This window comes from Ostrea edulis, chromosome 6, assembly GCF_947568905.1.
Source record: "Ostrea edulis chromosome 6, xbOstEdul1.1, whole genome shotgun sequence".
NCBI classification, from domain to species: Eukaryota; Metazoa; Mollusca; class Bivalvia; order Ostreida; family Ostreidae; genus Ostrea; species Ostrea edulis.
This window is the reverse complement of record NC_079169.1, coordinates 35,733,707-35,756,232: the sequence shown is the minus strand read 5'-3', so window position 1 is coordinate 35,756,232 and position 22,526 is coordinate 35,733,707. Positions and strand designations below refer to the sequence as shown.

At 35.2% G+C, this 22,526-nt stretch overlaps 2 protein-coding genes and 1 long non-coding RNA gene across 3 annotated transcripts in view; all 3 read left to right on the top strand.

The window, feature by feature from the left end:
- Positions 1 to 22,526, top strand: part of LOC125683570 (uncharacterized) — a 127,346-nt gene that overhangs the window by 28,046 nt on the left and 76,774 nt on the right. The window contains exons 2-3 of the mRNA XM_056139454.1: positions 2,824 to 2,857; positions 4,114 to 4,352. Of these exons, the coding sequence (XP_055995429.1) occupies positions 2,837 to 2,857; positions 4,114 to 4,352 (260 nt within the window). The 5' untranslated portion in view covers positions 2,824 to 2,836. The remainder of the gene's footprint in view (positions 1 to 2,823; positions 2,858 to 4,113; positions 4,353 to 22,526) is intronic.
- On the top strand, positions 4,352 to 6,802 carry LOC130046743 (uncharacterized). The gene is made up of 3 exons (XM_056139453.1): positions 4,352 to 4,944; positions 5,198 to 5,264; positions 5,644 to 6,802. Exons 1-3 carry the CDS (start codon positions 4,667 to 4,669, stop codon positions 5,812 to 5,814), a joined length of 516 nt encoding a protein of 171 aa, XP_055995428.1. The 5' UTR covers positions 4,352 to 4,666; the 3' UTR covers positions 5,815 to 6,802.
- On the top strand, positions 19,048 to 21,525 carry LOC130046747 (uncharacterized). The gene is made up of 2 exons (XR_008795742.1): positions 19,048 to 19,161; positions 21,222 to 21,525. It is a non-coding gene; the product is annotated as an uncharacterized LOC130046747 (long non-coding RNA).

Genomic DNA, 22,526 nt, shown 5'->3' with positions numbered 1-22,526 from the left:
AGGTACCTGATCCCACCTCTGGTATATCTAGGGGTTCGAATTTGCCAACTCTTGAATTTTCTATTCCTTACTGTAGTTTTGAGATTGATCACTGTTCTTTATCTTTTGATGTAGTTCTTTTCCTTCTTCATTCCATATATGCTTACCCTTAACATGTGGATTACAGTAAAATAATATGTTGATTGTATGCATCAAACTGAGATCGACATTTACATGTAGTCTGTATTCGTATACTTAGTAGTTTTTCTTACTTTTGAACCGTTTTTTTAATGTGTTTAGGTATTCCGGTTGAGATCATGCTCCATTTGGATATTTTCTGAATTGTGCACATGTATGCTAAATGCGCCATAAAAATTACTAATCATACCATGTCAGATGACACAGGATTTCTTCCTAGATACATATTTCCAATTATGAAATTGGTTCGTAAATTTGTACTTTACATGAGTGAGAAGTGAATATAACGAACAGTGATTAATATATACGACAGTAAGAGAAGGGCAAACACGAACCCCGAAAATATCAGACGTAGAATCGGTTGCTTAGGGGTTTAAGTATCCCCCCTTGACCCGTTACATCTGTAGTTCTGTCCTTTATTTTGATCCGTAGTACAAATCAATATGTAGAGAACGTTTACGTGAGATAGCATTGTATAGTGTCTAAGCTTGTCCGATAAGTTGGACGAGAAATATTTTTCGTCACAGTTAAAATCAGGTGAGTGCTTGATTAATGATCAGAGGAAAATTTGATCTTGTTTAACTGATTCTTAAATGAAATAATTCACATTTAGCGCGAAGTGTAGCTTATGATTAGTGAAATTATCACTGTGGATGAACGAGCACGGTGTATTTCATGTTTCTGTAGACATGCACAATGATTATTTATAAAGCAAATATGTATCAGTTTTATTGACGAAAATAAGAACAAATGTAAATACAAAATATTCGTTAGATCATTGGTGTTTAGATCAAACAAATACGCAATTAGAACATCACTATAGATAGTATAATGTTAATATTTGATACGAACGATATTAGGTTTGCTCGGGCTCTTGATGCACACCTTTGATTTATCGATTTTTATCACCACAGGATATGAACAGGAAAACAAACAAATTGGAAAGCTTATAAAATATCAACGTCTACTCAAGGAGTTTCAGACTGAGTAATCCGTAAAGAACGGCCTTACAATTGATAGGAAACATTACATTGGTATGAAACATGTCAGACAGCATTTGGCCTACTAACAGGTTGCATTAGAAAACCAGATCTCTTTTCTCCTCCTGGACACTTAATCCTACCACAGATATTTTCAGGTATCTGCATCTGCCCTATTCTCTGTGTTTTGGAATGACATTAGGTGCTCAGGTGGAGTAAGCATTTCTTGTTGACCGATAACACTCATCATAAGACATATCTTGACCAGGCGTTTAAATTAATCCATAGGTAACGTCAGTATCGAAATAACGTCCTTACCAAACATGAGTGCATGAAAAAATAACAGAAAAATGTGCGTATAGCGAAGTGTTAGGGATGACCAATTTCGATTCATTACATACGCAATTTGCTAAATCCGATAGGTTGATAATGTATATACTACAATCGTTATACATTATAGTAACTTAAATCTTTAATAAACACATGCATGTAATATATGGATAATTGTACATGCTAAAAAGAGAAAAAATATCATGCTCTGGCCTTCAATTCGACATTTAGATACACTGACGACGTTCTGTCATATATCGATTCTATATATCCCTGTCAGCTCGAAATAAAAGACACCACAGAATCGTCCACTTTTGCTTCATACTTAGATATTTTATTGAAACTAGACAATAACGGCAAAATGACAACTCAACTATATGACAAACGGGGTGATTTCAGCTTCTCCTTCGTCAACTTCCCATATTTATGTAGCAATATTCCATTATCACCTGCATGTGGTGTTTATATATCTTACTGATTCGATACGCAAGAGCTTGTTCGGCTTATGGTCAGTTTTTTTAAGGGAGGCAAGCTACTGACAAACAAATTGATAGTACAGGGGTTTCAACAGTCTCGATTGAAGTTGGCATTTCGCAAATTCTATGGTCGTTATAACGATCTAGTTCGTCAATGCAACCTATCATTGGATCAAATGCTGTCTGACGTGTTTCATACCGATTGTTAGGCCGTTCTTGTCAGACTGATTTTGACTACGGATAACTCCGTTTACCTGATCAGGAGATAGGGCTCACGGCGGGTGTGACCGGTCGACAGAGGATGCTTATTCCTCCTAGGCACCTGATTCCACTTCTGGTGTGTCCAGAGGTCCGTGTTCGCCCAACTCTCTATTTTGTATTGCTTATAGAAGTTATGAGATTAATCACTGTTCGTTATCTTCACCTTTCAGAAATTAGACAACTTTCCTCCTCACAAAAGGTTGTATTGAGATAAGATCATTAAAACGACTATGAAAGACTTCTTATGTATGGAATTATCGAATCGGTATTGAAATGAAAATTTAATAAAATTGAAGAGATAATAATCATAATAGCGGGGATGTGTCTTTTCTAAAAAAAAAAAAAAAAAAAAAAAAAAAAAAAGACAGCTATAAGAAATACAGTGTATCCATGTTAAAACTTGCACAATATGAATTTTCAGTGTATTCGTTGCGTTGTTTAATTTGCATTTTTCACTAGTGAAATGCATTTATAAATTGATATACTGATATGCCTTAACAGCTTATTTTGTGTTTTTATTGTGTATTGGAAGTAAGTAAAAGAAAATTAACCCAATTAATCACGAAAACATAATATTCTTTCAATTGTAATGTTTATAGGAAACCAGCTAACATGAACGATGCAGGTGATAACGTGAGTACTACATAGAATTGGAATAGTTTGCAAAGATGTATGAATAATTTCAGTTATTGGCGATTCTGATTATTTCATGAGCGTATTCGAGTAGAAATGAGATACCTTAGGGGAAACATAAAACGTTTCATTGTTACTGTCTTATAAGTGAATGCGTAGCATAGCTATGGTTTCTAAAGAAAAATAATAGTACTCTGCAGAAATGCACTTCTGTTGAAAATTATCGGTAAAAATGTTTAAAATATTCGGCCTAGTCAGTTCAAAATGCGTAGTAGGGGGATACCAGGATTAATATTACTGTTTCAGCTAAGTTTTCTAGAAAAGTGCTTTGAATTACTATAATAAACTGTAGATCTGGGTATGTGTAGCCTATTTATTGCACACTAAAGCCTCCCGTTAATTGTCAGGTAGATGATAGTCTTTATTATATGAATGACATATCCTTCTGTTTTTCCTTAGTCTTTATACTAATTCGAAGCATCAATGTTATAGAAGGAACACATAACACAGTTTTCTATCACCCTGTCACCCATGTTTTGTAAATCATATTTAGTCGCTTCGATACTTCGTCAGCATGTCAATGGCAGCTGACTTTAACGCCACCGTTTGGAAAAGACCGATAATTCTTTTAAAACGTCCCTAGATCTATAGTGGTAGCGTGGTCAAAAAAGATAGTAATTCATAATTCACTACCACTATCGAGTGCTCATCTGTATAGGTGTATATCTGCTTGTCAACTTCTTGTCAAATGTTCATTTTTATTTCTATTCAATATCATTTCAGTCTCATTTTCTTTATATGCAGTATTCACCGCGGTAATTTTGATATTTTACTGTGAACTTGAAATCGCCCCTAATGCGTAAAGGCATTTAAACTAAGAAAATCAATGTGTGTAAACAACGACTTAGCGCATGTAAGAGACGAGAATCGTTTGTTGATACTTTGTGTGAAACCAGTAGAAGAAACTTACATTTCTACGAGTCTTGGTTGCGCCGAAGCGATTTATTTCAAGAACTTAGAATGTATAAAAACCCGGTTACTCGATCAATGCGATCGTGTTAGAATGAAAATAGGACCCTTTCATGCATATTGAATATTCCTAATTTCATCAAACTAATGACCATGGATTTTGTCGAAAAAATAAACTAATTTTCGAACTGTCATTTTTACTAACTTTATAAAGGTAGGGTAATCTGTTAACACAGCTACATTTATTTGCATTCGTCAAGTTATACACAGAAAGTTTTTTTTACAAGTATGAAGAAGCTATACAAAGCCAAAGAGAGAGGATAAGAAGAGAATCTTTAGAAGAATTACTACAAAGAATTGGAAAGGAAGACACACCTTTAAATATCGCCATAATTGGGATGCCAGGATGTGGAAAATCGTCCTTCATTAACACATTGATCGCCAGCATCACCGGTGAATGGAGAAGTTATGCAATGGCTGGGTCTTTTGGTGGAATGGGAGAGCATAAAACTAACCATATTGCGATGTTGAGTATTTTTTGCTACGTGTCGAGCTGTCAGTTTTGAAATGTATGTATAAAAAGACGAGGATAACAAACAGTGATCAATCCGTGGTCAAAATTAAAAATACAAGAACAGCTTAACAATATCCCTTCAAGCAGCATTCGACCTACAGACAAATTAGATCATTACAAAGATCATAGACTTTGCAAAATCATTAATTTAAAATAAATTGTTTGAACTCCTGATATCTCATCGTAATTGGCGGATTGCTGATTGTTGTGTAAGCCCCGCCCACCATGACGACGGTAACTAGCACGACATTCGACACATAAACAACATGGCGCGGATCATGTCGTTAAAGGACATCCCAGACGACTTTTCTGCATCATACATGTTACATACACCGTCCCTTCGGCAAAAACAACGGACTGTCGCGTTTATGAAGGATTCTTATGTTAAATCAGTCAGATTATATACACAAGAACGCGAAAATATGCTAATAAAAGCCGAAGTATATCGGAGTCAGAGAAAAACACAGGACCCACTCAAGATCAACATTGATGTCAACTTTGAAAGGAAGAAATTAGACGATGCACATTGCAGTTGCAAAGCTGGGTGTGTACACGGTTATTTTGAGTTATTGAAATAGTTTTCACTTGTTTATAATTTCAATTTTACGTTTTTGTTTATTTAAATTATTGTTCTTGAAGCGTATAAATCTACGTACATGCATACATCAGGTCTAAATAGAGAGCGTTTGTAAACAACCTCACTAGGAAAAGTTTTGTCATATTTCATTAACGTTGCTTAGTGTTGTTCTTATTCTTTTTTTTTCAAATTTCATTTGTTGTATTTGTGTTCCTTTTAGTAACTCGGTGCATTTTACCAATGTTTGTGTTTCCAGTTACTTGCTAACTAAAGGGTGCACATTCCAGGTCAGTGTAACTATGATTCAGTTTCTTTACCAAATACAGATACACACCTTTCCCAAAAGCCTGTTTAAATACTTATACCAAACATATGTGTAAAATAATTTTGTATTGTGGTACATAATATTATTTCTTTTTTTTAGTATTCATGGGTAGTACAATAATGTAAAACATATATGATAAAAAGAATCTTGAATGGTTTTTCATTAGACATGATTTATATACAACTCAACATGGATCCCGATAGAAAACACACTTTTTCCATGAAAGTCAAATCCGATCACAACTCATTGGAGATCCTAAACATAACCCTCAACATTATATGTCATGTCTATCATTGCAATATATTTTTTATCGCAATATATTTATTATCGCATAATTTCAGGCACCATTGATTTTACCTATTACAAAACCCCGTGCAGCAGAAAATTGTGGAAGTACTGTGTTCCCAAAAGCCCTTCATACCTGCGTTGACCTTGAATGTGAATGGACTGAGCTGAATTTGACACAGAGTGATGCAATTAATTTGGAAAATCAACAAGATCTCAAAGTCTGAACCAAATATGGCATACAGAACGAAGTAAGAGAATAACTGCATCCAATTTCGGACTAATCATAAGAAGGAAAAAAGACGTAAACCAGAAATTTTTAAAGAACACATTTCAAAAGAATGATTTCACATCTTCTGCTACATCATATGGTAAAGCGAATGAACACATTGCCAAGCAAATGTACATTAAGAAAACGGGACACCACCTTCATGATATAGGTTTGATTGTAAACACAGAACTACCATTTCTAGGTGCTACTCCTGATGGCATAGTGTGTGATAAGTCTGAAAGTGGCTTGATTGAAATTAAATGTCCTTACTCTGTCAGAGACAATACCATCAGTGAAGCATGTGAAACAAGAAATGATTTCTTCCTTCAAAGAAATGGCGACACTTTCAGCTTAAAACATGAGCATTCCCACTGGTATCAAGTCCAAAGACAGCTTCTCACTGGAGCTCCATTTTGTGACTTCATTACATATACCAAACAAAACTTATATGTAGAAAGAGTTTATCCAAACATGTCTACTATGGATGTGTTAGTTCAGAAACTAGCTAAGTTTTATGTCCAACATTTTAAGCCATTTATCCATAAATATGATTCTGATTTACATGTATGATGTTGATTTACCACACCAACTATGAAAACAAGAATGTGTTTGTACCTGGCATAATATGCCCCCTCCCCTCATGACAACAAGGAAACAATAAACACTGATTCAGTGTGACAGAAAGATTTGTTTACAGGTCATTAATATCTTTGTATGGTAGATATATGTAGAGGGTCTTGGAGATAAAATTCTGTTTGCTGTCATACACTTAAATTTGTACATAAATGTAGTAGATAATTCAAATTCAGTTGAGTAAAGTTCTCTTTACACTTTCAGTGGAGTATTTACATTTTTATATTGTGGTGCATAGATATCATGTCATTTGTAAATACTGCTCCTTGATACTTGTATTGAATCATAGAATATAAAAACCAGGAAGAATTGGGTTAACATTTTCTGTTGCTGATGCTTGAGAACTTGTAGGTGCAGTCGTTGAAACATGTTGAATTTCAGATGATGCCTTTAACACATCACTGCCAGCTTCGTTGTGCTGATTCCTTTGATATGGATTACAAAGAAACATTTTTCTTAGAAATATTTTCTTAAAGATGAAATTTTTGTCAGACTGGGAAAAGGTTTTGCTTAAATATAGTACACTGTACATGCATTGCCATATTTTTAATGTGAGAATATTTACTTCAAAATGCTTTATCTTGCAGATTTATCATGCAATACTATATATATAGTTATAATCAGTGTGTCAAGTCCCTATTTATTCCTATAAACTCAAAGGTTATTATATGTTCTCTACAAGTCATTATAAAAAGTCCTATAAAGCCCTATATATATATATATATATATAAAAAATGACAGTCCTATTTTCAAAAATGATCAAAAAAAAAAAAAAAAGAAGAAAAAAAAAAGAAGAAGAAAAAAAGAGAGCTGACGTTAGATTGATATTTAATTAGATTGTTATGAAGAGAATAACTATGATCATTGTATAAGAACTGTCTGTTGGATGGAAAACTGTCCACATCTGAAAGGATTTTGTCTTTGTTTATGTTTAATATTATTTCTTCTCCAGAAAGATACTATGCTTGCTAGATTTTTATGCTGAAACAATAAACTTTTATACAAATTCTTTAATAAAAACCCTATTTATTCCTATAAATCTGCTGTAAAATCCCTATATTTGCCCTATAAACTGCAATTTTTTTCCTTATAATCCCATATTTTTTAGACCCCAAGTGGATTAAATTGACACCCTGTTGTATGTACATGAACTACAACTTACATATCAGTACTAGTGTCCATCAAAATCTGTCGCTTAGATGTAGTTCTCGTTTTTGAACTTGACCCTCTTTTGGTGGGTGGTTTTCAAGCTGGTGTCAATGCATCATAACTGACTGCAGGCACTGGATCAGGGTGCATCTCAGATGGCTGGCCATTGACAAAATGCTGATAATTGAAAAAAGGAACACATAAAAAAAATCAAATTTATCTTTTAAATATTGTAACAATTAAAACATCCAATTTTATAATTAAAAAATGATGACTAAACAATATGATGAAATCAAGAAAGCAGTGGGACATTATACATTAAATAAAGGTATGTGAATATGTAGTGCAGTTTGCTAAAAAAAAATTCTGGTTGGCATTGTTGTAGAATATGTATGTACATGTTGCAGTATCCGTATTACATGATTATAGAAGGCCTGAATCTACTGTCACAATGATTGTGTACATGTACAGTACTTAAGTTTTAAAGGGACTGATTCAAAATTTTCCTCATAATTCTTTTTTCACTAAGTTTTAGTGATCAAATTCTACTGTCTAATATGTTTAAAAGGTTTCAAAATAAAATTAAGGTTATACATGGCAGAAGCTTAAAATAAAAACAAAATGAATACCAATAGAATGGTTACTTTGCCAAAATGTTGATCCTCCTGTTAAAATCCTGGATCCTTTCCATGCTATATTTAGTCGTCAGGTCGTATTTAACTGCATGAGTTTGCATAAAGAAGTTTTGATTATATAACATAATCACTAATATTTTGATATACCTACCTATTCATTTGCATTTCATATTACCTAGCACTTTACATGTAACTGTGCATGACAAAAAGCTTGTATTTACACGAGTGATCAGTCGACCTGCACGGGCACCAGATCTGCAGCTATGTCCCCTTTGTACTTTCTATTTACGAGTTTAATGGTTTTAATGAGCGTTACAAGTATCGGTGAGCATATTACCATTCAAAACACGTATACATGTTTCGCTTTCCCTCTTTCTTTGAGTATATCTTCATTTAACTGATAATGGGGACGACCACACAAACGTATCCACCTCTTAGCTTTTTCCAAGTTTCTTCCAGGTTTTGGAAAAGGAATAAACACTATCTTTCCTTGAAGACGATCTGGGTATCTGCTATCAGTGTTACAAGTGCCTCAACAGCAACGTTTCACCATAATTGCGTTGTCATAAACCAATGTAAACAATCCGATAAAATGTCGACTTTTCGCTTGTTGTCGGGCAAAATGTCGGCGCGTCCTTAGCTGCACGATGCGCGTGTAAATGGAGCTCTCTGATTGGCTAATGCTCCCGTCACTCAAAAATTCGGCGATCCGCCAATTGTTAACTGCTTGCCTGGGTTGAAAATTGATCTACGTAGAATATGCTCTCGCATATGGAATCAGTTAAGAAACATACAAACCATATGCAGGTGTTCATTAAAGGTGACGATAACGAACAGTGATCAATCTCATAACTCCTAGAAGTAATACAAAATAGTAAGTTGGACAAACACGGACCCCTGGATATACCAGAGGTGGGATCAGATGCCATTCCTTCATCGATTTGCCAAAGCTGAATTCATCGTGATTGTTATATAGTTGAATCGTTAGCTTTCCGTTAATGTCTAGGTTCATTAAAGATGTAGAAGAAGATTTTTATTTCATTGGATTATATCAAACATAGGAATGGAAATACTAATGTTTAATTGGTAAAATGTCATCTAGAGTATCCTGTTTGTCCCAAGATTAATCTGTATTCTCTATAGGAATTATGAGATTGGTCACTGTCGTTATCTTCACCTTATCTTCACCTTTCTATTTATCTAAATGTTGAGTTGAAAGGCACAGCAAGATATATTTCCTCTCGTGTGAACTTTATAAGAATGCAAAACAGGTCATCGAATAAAAGGAAAATAAATTGTGTCCATTGGTATTCCAAGTGTTGAAATTTCAAATTCCGCTATAGTTATACATAGATGCACTCTACTCTAAATTTCTACAAATATACTCCTACCATTCCATACAAAATTTTGAATCACTCAGGTGACCTATCGCAATTGGTCAGCAAATCTCGTCCGTTGTCTATCGTGTGTTAACAATTGAACATATCTAACTTCTTAAAAATTACAGTCTCAATTCTTTTCAAATTTAATAAGAAACATATTTGAGACAAGGGAGACACAATTTGTAATTTTCAGGATTACTGCAACATCGGGGAACTATAGCCGCGGCAAAATCCGCCAAAAAGCTACCAAATTTCAAAAATCTTCTCTACAATCTCACATCTGTAAAGAAAAACTAAATGCATCTGCTTCGCACTTAGATACTTTATTGAAAATAGATATTAAAAAGAAGTTAATAACTCTCTTACAAAGCAGAAGTCGAGAGGTTAGAGCGTTCGCCCCGCATGCGGTAGGCCGGGGTTCGAATCTGGCCGCGACAGAACCAGGTCGTTAAAACGGGTAGTGATAGTTCCATCGCCAAACGTGAATGTCACGAGTCCTCGGAGATGACCTTAAAAACGGATGTCTCGTGTCACAGTAGGTGTAGCACGCTAGACTCCTCATTGCTCAATGGCCGTAAGCGCCGAGCATAGGTCTAAATTTGAAGCCCTTCACCGGTCTTGGTGACGTCTCCATATCAGTGAAAAATTCTCGAGCAAGACGTTAAACAAGATACAATCAATCAATCAATCTATATGAGAAGACAAAATCTCTTGCTGGGGTCTTCAATTTGACATTTAGATATATCGACGACGTTTAATCTATTAACAATAATAACTTTCATGCATACGTCAATTTGATATATCACTGTGAACTCGATATAAAAGACACCACAGAGTTGTCTACGTCTGCTTGATACTTAGATATTTTATTGAAAATAGACATTAACGGGAAACTAACAACTCAGCTTTATGACAAACGGGATGATTTCAGCTTCTCCATCATCGAGTTCCCATATTTATGTAGAAATATTCCATTGTCACCTGCATATGGGGTTTATATTTCTCAACTGATTCGATATGTAAGAGATTGTTCTGCATATGATCTGTTTTCAAATCTAGACAGGCTACAAACAAACAAGTTGATGGTGCAGGAGTTTCAACAGTCTCGCTTAACGTCAGCATTTCGCAAATTTTATGATCATTATAACGATCTAGTTTGCCAATACAACCTTTCATTGGGTCAAATGCTGTCTGACCTGTTTCATAACAATTGTTAGGCCGTTCTTGGCACACTCCGTTTATCGGATCAATATATAGGGATCGTGGCTGGTGTGACTGGTCGACAAGGGATGCTTATTCCTCCCAGGAACCTGATTACACCTCTGGTATATCCAGGGTGTTTGCCCAATCCTCTATTTTGTATTGCTTATAGAAGTTATTTGATCATTGTTCGTTATCTTTACTTTTCATAAGAAATATGAAATTGAGAGTTGGGCAAACTCGGACCCCTAGATATACCAGAGGTGGGACCAGGTGCCCAGGAGAAGCAAGCACCCCCGTCGGCTGGCAGCACCTTCCCTGAGCCCCACACCCTTATCAGGCAAACGGACCAACCCGCAGTCAAAATCAACGCGCCATGAACGACCCAACAATCGGTACATAACACGACATACAGCACCTGTTCCAAAGACAAAATGTATCAGCAAACCAGACCACCATAACGGCCACAGAATTAATATAGATTTCATGCCCCCATGCTATTTTTAACTAATGCTCAGGTAACCGATATGACACGTGGGTCTATGACCAATTTATTTAATTTAAGTTATCAATTCGACAGTGCTTAATTATAGATCAACTCAAATACAACCCTCTAATGTGTTTTTATTATTCTTTTGTTATCTTCACCTATTGTCATAGATCAACTGGACATGTCATTATTGGGGATGTCAACATAGTTGAAAATGACCACCTGAAATCACTCACTTTAAAAGATCCAAACTCCAGGGACCTTTATATTGACTACAACTCCCCAGGACCCGTAGATTGTGCACCTATTGTTAGGCCGTTCTTTACACACTGAATTTGACTATGGCTTACTTTATTTATCAGATCAAGATATAGGATTTCCAACAGACGTGATCGGTCAACGCAGTCATGAACATCTTCATATAAAATTCCAAATACACACAATGACACACTTAAATCATTTTCACCTTACGTCAACAGACAATTAATTATTAGATCCAGTGAGCTAGGCATTCCTTAGCACATGCCCGCTTGCTCGACATTCGAGCCAAATGTAGTCCGATCCCAGCGTGTTTAATACATCAGCATTGCCTTGAAATGATAACACCCGTGAATATGAACATGACTTTATTGATGCTTCAAAAGGTACAACAGAACAATTTACACGATACAACATATGGAATGGAACAAGGTTTGTAAGTGGATGAAAAGGCCGCAATTTTTGTGGGGGACAGGGGGATACATGCAATTGTACCAAGACAGTATGGGCACAAAGGAGGCCGAGTGTAAGCACAAGTGCCTGATCCGAACGATTACCACGTTCTGGACCAGTGTAGGTGGGACCACCCTTCTCCCTGTCTCCAGCGCCACCTGGTTTTACATTTACCAGACTGTGTCCTCCCCCCACTTGAACGAGGTGGAGGTGGGACCAGCCCTGACAGGTCATGACCCACGATTGTTACCATATTTGCACAACTACACATTGTTACTTTGAACCACGCCCCCCTGCTTTGTATGCAGGGTGGGGAGACCACCAGGTTATGGGGCCACTTGATCCCAGCCTACACTACGGTATCCCCCAGTCCACCCCCCACCCCCCCCCCCCCCCAACCCGGAATTGCGACAAAAAGTATACTTTGTTTTTGAGGTAGCTGTGACATTAATTTATCCCATAGAAGCAAAAGAAATTAATACTGTATATCCCCTACAAAATTGGATTTGGCAAGAATGTCTTTGAGGCACTGACAGGTAGTTATGACATTCAGTACGCGTTCCATTCTTCTCGGCTAGGATGGGCACGCGTCGCTTGGTATTCTGCAATGAAAAAAGAAAGAAAGAAGAGAAAGCAGCAAAGCAGATATTAGAATGATGCCCTAATAATATAATGGGTGGGTGGGTTGGGAAAAAACAAAACACATCCTTCTTGTTCGGTGGATTTTGAAAAAGAGAACGACATCCGGGGACTGTTTGTTGTTCATTAACTCGTGCCGTAGCATATTCGTATCATAACGTAGTCGTAAGGTAATACCATTGTAGAATAATTAAGGGCGCCCAGGGTGACAGCCCGGGTGGAAACCTGTACTAAATTAATAGTTGACTATTTGATATAAAATCAAATAATCTTGATTAAGTTCACATTATATTCGCACAAAACTTTACTGTTTCATTGATGGTTTTGAAAATATTATATGAAGAAGCCTAAGCTAGTCCATACTTAGATTTTTCTACACCAGAATATAGACTGAATTGTATGATTATGAATTTTGCCCATCACAAGCTCTTAAACCACCACGGGTTATAGATGGTATTCCTTCCGACTCATGTCACTGGTTCCTTAGACTTGATTGATTAACCAAGGCATAAGCAACATTCTCCTTCATCAAAAGGTTCAGTGTTGTAATCCAGCATAAGTTCAGTCTTTGTCCTGTATTTCCTACGAATAATCCTCTGCTAATGCATCCAAAGTTTTTAATTACAAACTTTGCAATGCCTAGATATATACCATCTTATACATAAACCAACTACAGTGATTCCCCGTTATAACGCCAACATTTGTACCTCGGCAATTTTTTCATTATAACGTGGGTGGCATTATATCGGGGGAGGGTGTATGTGTACAGCTGTCATAAGAAATCAAACAATTTTATCTACTACATCAATGTGCTATTAGATGTCGGTGTGTCCGCCATACTCAGATTTAAAAAAAATGCACATTTGAACTCAAATGCATATGATTATCGTTTACGTAACTTATTATCTGCTCCAAACTTTGATACCTGGAGGACTGACGGCGGATAATTGATTAAGCCTGCTCACTGAAATTTTCCTGCCGTTGATTGGCAATACCGGTAATTAGCGGGGGTGATTATAACGGTAATTGACCGAATCGTACCTGTAAATGGGTTGGCGGATGGCGGTATGCGGGGAATGGCGTTACAACGGGGTTTTACATAGCGAAGAAAACGGGACTTTGAACTTTTTTGGCGATATGCGGGGGTGGCATTATAACGGGGGCAATATAGCGGGGGATCACTGTACTTGTTTTTGTTCTTTGTCTTCGTTCAACCATAGTCCAGCTGGGCATGTCATTACTGGTAGTGTTGATATAGTTGAAAATAAAAACCTAAAATCACTCAGAGAACTTTTGTTTTTCCACTCGAGAGATAATTTCTATCATGAATTATTTCAAAGATTATGACAACTGTGGTGGAAAACTTCAAAATGTATTGTGCCGCAACATATGCCTGAAGTGGTGTAGATCAAATGTGAATTCTAAAAAGAACTTTCAGCAAATTCGAAATCGCCAAACGTTTCTGAAATAATCAACCTCAAATCGTAATACATTACACAACTATTTCTCATTAAAAAAAGAGTAGACGTTTTGGCAATATAGAACAAAAATTGAAGAGGAAATATTCAAATTTAGTTATTGGTCATTCATGAATTACTTTGATAAACACCACTCTATCTAACATGGGTCTGTAATTGATATTGCTTGCTAATACAACTATACCAAGAAGAGTAATAAAACATTGTATTAAAGCAGAACACAAGACTATTTGTCACTGAAAAATTTAGACAAGATGAATATTTTCGAGAGAAAAAACTTTAAGTCGAGTGTTTACCTTTTGAATGATGCTAAAACAACATTTTCACTTGAGAAAAACGTATCTATACATATATCTAAATATTTAGCACTTTGAGTACCTTTGATATCATGATCAATACATAAAACTGTTAAACTTCATATTTGTTTTAGTTTTCGTGGTGGTCCAAATAAAATGGTATCTGTTTTGCCAAGATGGACAGACAGTTTATTATCTACAAGCAATGAAGAGATCTTTCCGAAACATTTCCTAGTTTTAATACAAGGACACAAAATACAGCACTATCATCAGCATATAAAACCAACATACAATCTTTGTCAGTACTTTTAACAGACACCATTGGGATAAAGTAAGAATAGAAGGGATTTAAAATTATCCCCTAAGACACTCCACAATCCATTGAATTAAAATTAGATGTAAAATTGTTGACTTAAACAGATAAATATGAAGAAAAAAATCAGTGGATGATAAAACTTCATAAAATGTTATGGTCAACATTGTTAAATGTTTTATGTACGTCCAACATTACCATACCAGTAAAAATCCTTTAATGTATCAAACAAGCATCTGTAGGAAAATGGTTTCTAAATCCTGATAAGAATAAAATAATCGATTACTGTTCAAAAAACGTAAAAGTTGTACATGGACACATATCCCAATGATCCTTCACACAATGCATATTATACAAACAGGGCTATACATGCCAACTTCTAGGGAGCTTCCATTTTAAAAAGAGCTTTCACACTTGCAGGTTTGAAAACGTCTGGTAGAACACAACTAAAATGGATTATTCAAAGTATACAAAACAGGCTCATTGATGAAAAAACCCCACATTTATTAAACATTTTCATTCTTTATGAATGAACTCTTCGGCCACAGATTGGAGCACAAAAGTTTTGTTTTCTGTATGTTTATCAAATTAAAACTATCTAAATCTTCTAGAAGCAAATTGATTTTTAAACTTCTCTCTGTACGAAATTTCTTAATTCATCAAACTGTCTAATAGTAAATTGGGGTTTACAAAACTGAAGATATGATTTGGAAAAATAATCTTCCGTAATCTGCGTTGGTTTAAAGAGCAACATAATTCAGTCTGCATTTCGATGTTGAAAAACCCAATTATGGGCTTCCTTTGATTTCTTTATGCATTGTAAAAGAATCCATGCACATTCATAGTATTCCCATGTGAACATGCTTTACATTATAATCACACTCAAATAAAAAAAAAAACCAATGCATATTGTTCTAATTCATTGATCAAATTGTCTACAGAAATTCGTACTTCAAGTTGAGGTGGTAGTTTGGTGTCATTTCTTTTTCAAGAACTCTGACCCTCATGGACAAGATGGACGACTAATTCTAACTCCCAATGTAAATCAGTCCACAAAGGTTACATTCATTTGTGTAGAAAAGACGATATCTACAACTTGAAAACAATCCAAATGTTCATATTGAAGCATCGTCCAGTTAGATTACATATAATTAAATTCATAGTGATCAATAAATCACAAGTTTTACAGTTTTTGACAAAACATTTAGACATAGAGCATCTTGATTTTATATTATTTAACGTCTCACTCATGAATTTTTCACTCATATGGAGACGTCACCATTGCCGGTAAAGGGCTGCAAAATACCATGCCCGACGTTTATGGCCTTTGAGCAGGAAGGGATGTTTATTGTGCCATACCTGCTGTGACACGGGCCCTTATGTTTTGCGGTTTCATCCAAAGGACCCCCGCATTTAATCGTCTCTTACGACGAGCAAGGGAGTGCTTAAGTTCTATTCTAATGTGGATCTCCACGGGAAAAACCATTAAAAATTCAATGAGAAGTCATACAACTGAACTTTTTAGGATATATTATAACGTATTAATAGATAAAACATACGTAAACAAGCAGGACTGAGTTTTGTTATGAAACCCGTGCCTCTATTTATTGCAAATTGGAGTTTAGTTGATAACTGTTCGTTATCTTCACTTTTCACAGTGCAGTCCGACAATTCTGCAATCCCTCTCAAATTCTTCTTCTACAAAATGTCACATTACATAGGTTTTAATACATCTAATTATTTCAGAGAGGTTTTAATACATCTAATTATTTCAGAGGGAATGACACTGAGACTTGCCATCAATTCTTAGAAACACTTAGCGATATATCGTAATTTCTATTCTTAGGTATCGAAAGGAAAAATATTTGAAACATGGTCGGATCTCTGAAAATAGCAGAATTAGTGACATTCTGAACCATATAAGTTAATAAATTCATCCATGCATATTTAAAGATAGGAAATTCTATTTTGTAACCATACATTTTGTAATATTTTTCATTGTTAAATTTATATTTTATAAGGGAAAATGGGGAGCGGCTTAACAATCTATACCCACTTGCTGAATCAAATATCAGAGTCGACAGAATTATCTTTGTTGTTTCTGCTTCAAACTCAAGTCTACCAGAGAACCTTATGCAAGCTGTTCGCAGTTCCAGCAGATCAGGACAAAGAGGTATAACTATTCTGTTTTCTAATAAGTAGAATTTTGTTCCATACAATTTTCTCACATTTCAACTCTATACTTATAAGATATACATATATACTCAACAAATGTTAAATTTGAATAATATGTTACAACTGAGTCAATACGACTGAAAAATCATTTAAATGCCTTTTCCCGTCTAGAATTGTTCGGTCTTGTTTTATATAAGTGCAAAGAAATCTTAATCACTGTACTGTTCTTATGTTTGATTCAAGTCTTCACATATTAATTCCCACGCTAAGAGTTTTACCCTCGCTCTATGTTTGTTTATCAACCCACATGTTTATATTGAATCCAACAGCTTCATTAGGGATTGCTCGTAAAAGCTTACTCTGTGGATATTTGACTTTATGTATTTTAATTATGTAGTTGTAGATTAAAGTTTGAACTGATCAGACGTATTTTTATTCTGGTGCCCAGAGCACGCATCTTTATACATACTGTTACCTACAGGAATAGGGACAGTACATTACAATCACCTATTGCGTTTTGGAGTATATACGAAGAGAGTTGAACTTTCCTCGCCACCTGGGCTATATCTTGTGTTAATATTTGGCAGTCGTGTGAAGTCATACTTGTCACAAACGACTGCAAAATCGTGCAAACCTTTGCTTCTGGGTTAAAATCCTTTGATGTTTCAATGTGTTTGTCAGAGTACACGTATGACTTTTCAACATTTACACAACCATCCATCAATATGAATTAAAGACTAGTTTTTTGACATCATAGACAGTTACTTCTTTAATGAAAATGGAAAAAAGAATAATTATATCTCTTGATAAATCATTGAAAAATACTTTCTTAAACACCACTCTGATTTTACTCACAAGTACTTTGACGTTTTTGGAATTCCTCATCGACAATATCTTCGTAGTCTCTGATGATCAGGTCTTCCAACAGTTTGTTGAAATTCCCATGGACATGCATTGTGCTCTTTATTAGCTTACATGCTTTTATAATTTTTAAGAGACAGAATTTATTCTAACACTTTTACATGGAAGGATAAATTCTCTTACCGTGACATTCAACTCGACATTTAGATAGATCGACGACGTTTGATTTATCAACACTTATCATTTTTATTCATATGTCAAATTCGATATATTCCCGTAAACTCTGCTTTATACTTCTCACATCTGCTTCGTACTTGGATATTTCATTGAATATAAATGCTAACTGCAAACTAACAACTCAACACATGATAAATGGGTTGACATCAACTTCTCAATCCTCAACTTCCCATATCTATATACAAGTAGTAATATCTGTGCTATCACCTGTATGTGGTGTTCATGTCTCTCAACTGATTCGATATGCAAAGTTTGTTCTGCGTATATCAGTTCTTAAATTGAGGCAGACAGCTGACAAATAAGTTTATGTTACAGGATTTTAACAGTCTTGTTTAAATTCAAGATTTCGCAAATTCCACGGTCGTTGTAACAATCTAATATACCAACACTACCTGTCATTGGGTCAAATGCTGACTGATGTGTGTTATGATATTCCCCAGGTTGTTCTTTAAACATAAATTTGGACCATGGATTGCTAAATTTGCCTGATCAAGATATAAGACTCACAGCGGGTGTGACCGGTCAACGGAGGATTCTAACTTCCTCCTGGGCACCTGATCTCACCTCTGCTGTTTCTAAGAGTGCTTGTTCGCCCTATTCTTAATTTTGTACTTTATTGTAGAATTTATTAGGTGAATCACTGTTCGTTACCTTTAACTCTCATTCTAATATACATGTATACCTGTATTGTCGTTTCTAACAAAAGTTTTGAAAAACATGTTGCCATCTTAATTGTCTTGCTGGTATCGTTGAAATATGAATATTGTAAAGGAGAATTTTGAACTTTACTTCATGATAAAAAAATCATGACTTGATAGCTTTGAAAAAGAGAAAAAGAATCCTTTAGAATATAACATTGTGTCTGCATTCTGTTCACAAATATTCCTCTGTTCGGAGTTTTAACAAAAATTGATGTTCCATTCACTTCAGAAGAAAACGAGTACCAGGAATTTATTTCTAGTATCAGAACATACCTGGGGATTTTAGATATACACCTCCTACGATGCACAAATTATTGTGATGTCAACCTCAGAGAAATGAATGATGAAATTAGAAAAAAACATACCTAACATTGATATATCTGTTCTTCGGGGTATGACACAGGTAACAAAGTACATATACCCGATTCATATGGGCAGCATTTCATCTCAATGGAAGTGTTTTATCATAAAATTGATAAACTGGTTCTGTTCTATTATATGTTTACTATTCATATTGAAACATTCCTAATATCATCCATCGCAGTTTACTGCGTTTGCAATATTTCCCCAAAACATTACAATCGAAGCACATTATACCATCAGCTTTAAATTGTGTTCAGGCAATGTACAAGAATACCATTTTCTCAAATAAAAATAAAAATCTAATAAATTTAATAATCTATAATTGGAAGATATATTAATTCATTGATAAGTTTTACCGAGAGTAATTCAATTATATCGAAACACCAAGGACTTTAAGTTGTTGAGTTTATCGAATCTGGAACTCAAATACTGCCTGACGTGCATTCGTTTTGACTACGCATTGCTACATTTACCCGATTAATTCAAAGAGTTCACGGTCGATGTGACCTGTTAACAGGGCACTTATTCCTCGTAGGCACCTGATGCCACCTCATGAGTGTCCAGAGTCCGTGTTTGTTAATTTTTTATTCTTTATAGGAATTATGGGATTGATCACTGTTGGCTCTCTTCACTTTTTCATTCAAATGTCACCACATGAGAAGAAATTTATTGTTGTGGATTTAAAGTCGATATTTAAATACCCACGTTTAATCTTTTAACAAAATTCATTGTCGTTTATACGTTGATGCGATAAATTCTGGTAAATTTGAAATAAAAGAAAGTCTTTTTCACATCTGTCTCACAGTTGGATTTTTTAATGAGCATAGATTTGAAGGATAAAGTATCAACTCAACTTAATGGCAAATAGGATGACTTTTATCTTTGATTGTACATCATCAAATTCCCATATCTATATAATATTTATGAATATACCCAGCGTATGCTGTTTAGGCATGGTGAAGATAACGAACAGTGATAAATCTCATAACTCCTACAAGCAATACAAAATAGATAGTTGGGCAAACACGGACCCCTGGACACACCAGAGGTGGGATCAGGTGCCTAGGAGGAGTAAGCATCCCCTGTTGACCGGTCACACCCGCCGTGAGCCCCATATCCTGATCAGGTAAACGGAGTTATCCGCAGTCAAAATCAGTGTGCCAAGAACGGCTTAACAATCGGTATGAAACACGTCAGACAGCATTTGACCCAATGCGAGGTTGTATTGACGAACTAGATCGTTATAAGGACCATAGAATTCAAATGATTCAACAAGCGATACTATGTTTTGAGTATGATATTTTTTTTAAGTAGTGATAAAAAAGGGATGTTACAGGAAACTCAATAGTCACATCTATCAACCTGTCGTTAGCTTGAATGCTGTCTGATATATTCCATACGATGTGTTGGATCGTTCTCTACATACTGATTTTGACTACGAATTAGTCCGTTTACATGATCGAGATGTAGGACTTCTGACGGATGTGACCGGTCATTAATGGATGCGTACTCCTCTTAAATGCATTAAATACCTCATCCCATCCTTGGTATTTTTAGAGGTTTGTGTTTGCCCCACTGTAAGTTGTGCATTCTTTGTGGGATTTATAAGATCACCATTCGTTATTTTCACTTTCCTTGAAATTGATGACACATCGTTTTTCTTACCTTTTTGTTATTAGTTTGATTATTTGCATCGAATTTCAGGACTTGATGTCTATTGTAGATCGCATGGTGCTTGTTTTGTAAATGCTCTTACAGAATTGTGTTTATAAACAAATTAATATAACAGTGATCAAACTACTATAAAGAGTATAAATAATATAAAATTAAGAAAAATGCAAACACAGACATATGTTATTCATGATAATATTCATGAAACACAGACCCCTGGGCAAACCAGAGAAGTTGACCGATCACCAAATGATGAATATAATGAATTTCACTTTAAAATCAATCGAAATTTGTGTTGTTTGAGGTAGTAGACTTTGCTTAAGAACTACACGATGAGAGGAATCATTCTGGGATTTCAATTCTAATGAACTCAACATATCAATACTTTACATAATTGGATGATCTTATACTATATGTTCTGCTATTTAGATTTTGGACCCTTCTATCACAGTTGTTGAATACAACAAGAAGCACATCGAATCAATTGCATGCTGGTGGGATTCTTATCATTGTGATTTTGATGATAGCAATCTTCAGAATGTTATTCTGAAAGTGAATGACTGAAAAAAATAGTACATTTTTCATATAATTGGTGGAAATTCAATGCGGATATTCAAACATTTAAATCAAATTTTAATTAATTAGAAATCACTGTGTCTTGTTGTTTAACTTCTTTTATATTCTTTACTGAAGGAGTGTGAATATGATTGATAATAAATGCATTGTGTAAAGTTCTACATTTTCTTTAAGGTGTGTGAGCGCTGGTTGTTAATGAGTATATTTCTTTGTAAATAACCATATTTCTCGGTTTTTATTTCTTTTTCATGATTGTTCTATCTCCTGTCAAAATTATGACAACAATGTTTAACAAAATCAGATGACATACTGTGATCAATCTGAGAATACAAAATGGGTAGTGAATGCAAGATGAGCTCCAATCACTTTTTCTTGGCTCAATAATGTCATTGTCCAAAATGTACAGCACTTCTCCTCATAAGTACTGTAATTCTAATGGATAATGTCTTACATGTAACGTTGGTTAATTGGACACCGATTTTACTTGATTTCAAACCTCGCACTGGTAAATATGATACATATTTAGAATAGCTTCTTTTCAATAGCAAATTAAAGCACATGATATACATATTATATCGCAGAAATAAAAATAAGATGCATGGAAAAGTACAACAATATCAATATTGATAAACAGTCGATGATAACGAACAGTGATCAATGTCCTAAATCCATTAAAATACAAAATTAAGAGAAGGGCAAACACGGACCCTCTCAGCTGGAATCAGAAATGAGGTAGGTGCCTAAGAGAATCCCCTGTTGGTGGGTTACACTTGCCGTAAGCCCTTGATAAAGCAAACAGAGCAGACCGTAGTCAGAATCAATTTGTAAAGAACGGCCTAACAAATGGCATGAAACACGTCAGACAGCATTCTACTCCATAAAAGCTTGTTTTGGTGAATTAGATCATTATATCGATTATAGAATTTGTGAAATGCTGACTTTAAACGAAGCTGTTGAACCCCTCTAGCATCTACTTCTTTGTCAGCAGCCTGCCTCAATTTAAACATTAATCATACACAGAACATGATCTTGCGTATCGAATCATTTGAGAGACATAAACAACATATACAGGTGGTATTTAAATATTGCTACACAAATATAGGACGTTGACCAAGGAGGAGCTGAAATCATCCCGTTTGCCATAAAGTTGTGTTCTTA

What these genes read in the sequence shown, in the direction of transcription:
- LOC130046743 (XM_056139453.1), top strand. Translation starts at nt 4,667, where the DNA reads ATGGCGCGGATCATGTCGTTAAAGGACATCCCAGACGACTTTTCTGCA. An exon ending in CATTGCAGTTGCAAAGCTGG is followed by an intron (nt 4,945 to 5,197) that starts GTGTGTACACGG and finishes TGTTCCTTTTAG; the next exon opens with TAACTCGGTGCATTTTACCA. An exon ending in CTAAAGGGTGCACATTCCAG is followed by an intron (nt 5,265 to 5,643) that starts GTCAGTGTAACT and finishes GCATAATTTCAG; the next exon opens with GCACCATTGATTTTACCTAT.